This window comes from Pteropus vampyrus, unplaced genomic scaffold, assembly GCF_000151845.1.
Source record: "Pteropus vampyrus isolate Shadow unplaced genomic scaffold, Pvam_2.0 Scaffold39, whole genome shotgun sequence".
NCBI classification, from domain to species: Eukaryota; Metazoa; Chordata; class Mammalia; order Chiroptera; family Pteropodidae; genus Pteropus; species Pteropus vampyrus.
In genome coordinates this window covers 10,872,474-10,876,583 of record NW_011888820.1, presented here as the reverse complement: position 1 = coordinate 10,876,583, position 4,110 = coordinate 10,872,474, and the positions used below count along the sequence as shown (strand labels likewise).

General features: G+C 34.4%; 1 protein-coding gene across 1 annotated transcript in view; it reads left to right on the top strand.

Annotated features, from left to right (window-relative positions):
• FBN2 (fibrillin 2) overlaps positions 1-4,110 on the top strand; it is a 249,568-nt gene that overhangs the window by 148,192 nt on the left and 97,266 nt on the right. Inside the window, exon 15 of the mRNA XM_011358347.2 lies at positions 2,086-2,208. Coding sequence (XP_011356649.1) covers positions 2,086-2,208 — 123 coding nt within the window. The remainder of the gene's footprint in view (positions 1-2,085; positions 2,209-4,110) is intronic.

The window sequence follows — 4,110 nt, the reverse complement described above, 5'->3', positions numbered from 1 at the left end:
TCCCTTACAAAAGAGACATTCCCCTGAAATCGTATTATCTTTTTTGGTAATCAAAATAAAATGCTACTCACGTGGTTTTAATAGCCACTAAAGCACAATTTTACATAGCTCTTTTCCTTTATGTCCCTTATACTAAAGACCCTTCACATTCTCCACACTATTTGCTCTCACTCAGTTGGTGTTCACATTAGGGGGCGGGGGGAAATAACCTATGAGCACATGGCTCATTTATGTACTGGAATTTGGTGATTGTGGAAGGACAGGAAAGTAGTTCCCCCAAGACCAGTGGTCTAAGTCCCTCTCTCTCCTCCCGCAGATCATGATGAATGTACAACTACCAACATGTGTTTGAATGGGATGTGCATTAATGAAGATGGCAGCTTCAAGTGCATCTGCAAACCAGGATTTGTCTTGGCTCCAAATGGGCGTTACTGTACTGGTATGTGTGGCTTTGAGATAGGAAAGTAACTGTGATTGAAACCATCTCTTTTGTTTGAATGAATCATGCAAGAATTACTTCAGTTTCTTCATGTGGATTTCATATTATTCACATCTCTTACTAATTCAGTAAGGCAGGTGTCTAAAGCTTCCTAGAAAAACACACATCGTGGTCTAGGGCACATAATATCTTAACAAAAATAATATATAGGAAAAATTAAGGGAATGACAGATTTGTTCTAGCAAGTCTGAAAGAGACAATGTAGTAATAATTTTTCTCTACCCCTTGAGAGGAGGGAGAAAAAATCTTGAAAGGTTTTCATTTTTATGTGTTCTCAGAACTAGATTTTCCACTGTTGTTCATCGCTGGTTTGGTATTATATCTTTTCCATAAAGCTAATCTACAGATCATTTGTACCTATATCATTATCTGAAAATCTTCCACTAATTTAGTGAAGAAATACTTTAAGTATTCCTATCGATTGTTTCATTCATAGAGCCATTTGAAGGCCAACCTCTAGTTATAACTTTAATAAGCAAAAGTTATGCCTCTTGGAAATAAATAAGGCTATCTTATGTGTATACTCACAATTGGATTTCATAAGATGGAACAAATTTTGCAGTTCCTAGTCAAAACAAGTTCCCCACCCCGCCCCAGTTTTCTTTTTTTAGACAAAATTAACTCTGTGAATGCTTTCTGCCTTCAATTGCACAAATATATCTGGATACCAAATAAGATTTATAACTAATCCCTATAATTTCAGTGAAATTCCAAGGACATTAGAGAGAGAAAAGCAATACTGATTCTCGTGTTTCTGAATAAAAAAAATTACTTCTTGACTATTCAAGAAGGGAGTACAGGATTAAATAGAACTATTGTAGCTATGCTGATTGAACTCATGACTGGAATGTCATCTCAAGGTTAGCTGACTTGGATGTAACAGGATATGAGATTAGTGTTATATTCCAGTGTGGAGCATTACATTACAGTATATAACTTATTTCAGCATTTCTTAAGAAACTTAAAAACACATAGAAAGTGACTTAGATCTCATCAGTTTCTGCTTTCTTGAAATTATTTTTCATTAACTTATTTATTACAGATATAATCCATAAGTCTTGAAATGTTCGTGATTTGGAAACCTTGTGTCTTTGAAGGCTGTTTCATCATTTAGGGAAGCCATTTGATAAATTGAAGCAGATTGAAAATTAGAAGAGATAACACCGAACTATTTTATTATTATGAACTGATCAAATTAATATCAAAACAACATCCATCATAGTTAGAATTGTGTGTATGTGAATAAAAGGCAATTACAAAGTTCACCTTACTTTTAAGAATTTGTTTCACTTAACCAATTTGGATGAAATAGTACTTAATATTAAACAGGGTTGCCAAATAATGAAAAATGAGTTTGTAAGGCTCTTTTTTTCCTAATGTGTAAAGTAAGGCAACCTTCACTTAGTATTTCTGAAAATGAGTTTCAAAGAGTTCCATTTACAGATAAGATTTGTTTTCACATCTATGTATCTTCCATAAATTATAAAATTAAAAATAGAAGGACGAAAGTCTAGAGTAGTGGCAATAGGTAAAAATAAAGTTAAATTTACCCAGTTTGAGCCTGGCTTGCGTTCCCCTCTGGACAGATGTTGACGAGTGCCAGACCCCAGGAATCTGCATGAATGGGCATTGTATCAACAATGAAGGGTCCTTCCGCTGTGACTGCCCCCCAGGCCTGGCTGTGGGTGTGGACGGACGTGTGTGTGTCGGTAAGTGAAACATTCTATAATGGCCCCAGTGTCCAAATGATTTTTGAAAAAGGGACAGAGATAGATCCATGCAATGGAATAATATTCAACAATAGAAAGAAGTGAAGTGTTGATAAAAGCAAGGATGAACCTTGAAAACATTATGCTGAGTGATAGAAGCCAGTTACAAAAGACCACATAGTATGTGATTCTGTTCATGAGAGATGTCTATAATAGCCAAATCTACAGAGACAGAGCAGATTAGTGGTTGCTTAGAGCAGAGAGAGTAGGGACGGCAGTAGAAGGGGGTGATAGATAAAGGTTATTTTTTAGGCAATGAATTGTTCTAAAATCAGCTGTAGTGATGGTTGTAAATATCTGTGAATATCTAAGAACTGTTGAATTGTACACTTTTATTTTTATTTTTAAATAACTATTTTTCAATTACAGTTGACATACAGTATTATATTAGGTTCACGTGCGCAATATAGTGGTTATTTATATAATTTACAAAGTGGTCACCCTGATAAATCTAGTACCCATCTGACACCATACATAGTTATTACAATATTATTGACTCTATTCCCTCTGCTGTACTTTACATCCTCATGACTATATTGTAACTACCAAGTTGCACTTCTTAATCCCTTCCCTTTTTTCACCATCCCCACTCCCAGCCTGCTCCCATCTGGCAACCATCAAAATGTTCTCTGTATCTATGAGTTTGTTTCTGTTCTGTTTGTTCATTTATTTTATTTTTTAGATTGCACATATGAGTGAAATCATATGGTATTTGTCTTTGTCCGACTTACTTCACTCAGCTTAATACTCTCTAGGTCCATCCATGTTGTCGCAGATGGTAAGAGTTCATTCTTTGTTAATGGCCAAGTAATAATTTCATTGTATATATTACCATATCTTCTTTATCCAGTTGTCTGTTGATGGGCACATCGGTTGCTTCCATATCTTGGCTATCGTAAATAATGCTGCAATGAACATAGGGGTGCATATATCTTTATAAATTACTGTATTTATTTGGATAAATACCCAGAAGTGGAATTACTTGTTTCTTCTTTGTCTCTCACTATATAGCCTTTGTTTTAAAGTCTGTTTTGCCTGGTGTAAGTATTGCTACCCTAGATTTTTGTTGGTTTGTTTCTATTTTCATGAAATATCTTTTTCTGTCCCTTTACTTTTAGTCAGTGAGTGCCTTTCGATCTGAAGTGAGTCTTTTGTAGGCAGTATGTAAGGATTTTGTTTTCTTATCCACTCAGTCACCCTCTATCTTTTGATTAGAGCATTTAATCCATTTACCTTTAAAGTAATTGTTGATAGATATGTAGTTATCGCCATTTTATTATTCATATTTTTTATCTTTTTTTTCTCCTTAAAGTAGTCCCTTTAACATTTCTTGTAATACTGGTTTGGTGGTGATGAACTTCTTTTGTTTTTCTTGTCTGGGAGAATTGTACACTTTTAAATAGGTGATTTCTATGGTATGCGAATCATATCTCGATAAAGCAGTTCTTCAAAAATGGACAGAGAGCCCAGCTAGCTCCCTTCAAAAGGCCGTGGGGAGAGACAAGTCAAAAATGTTGGAGAAGGAAAAAAAAAAGTCCTTAAACCAGCATTCTCGATAATGTTAAATGACTGAGTTTCACAATACAGTAGATTTAGATTTTGTAATTAATAGCAAATAAGACAGCAAACAGAAATTATAGTTATGTATTTAAGCATACTCTTGTTTTTACCCAAACAAAATTTAAAACTTACATTTAACTTATATATTGGAACTTGGACTTATATCAAAAACTAGAAAGGTTTTCATCTAGTTATTCTCGATCTCTGTGCAGCTAACTATAGAAACAAGAGAAGAACATGAGAGAAAATTGTATTTTATTCTAAGCCATTCAAAATTCCTCT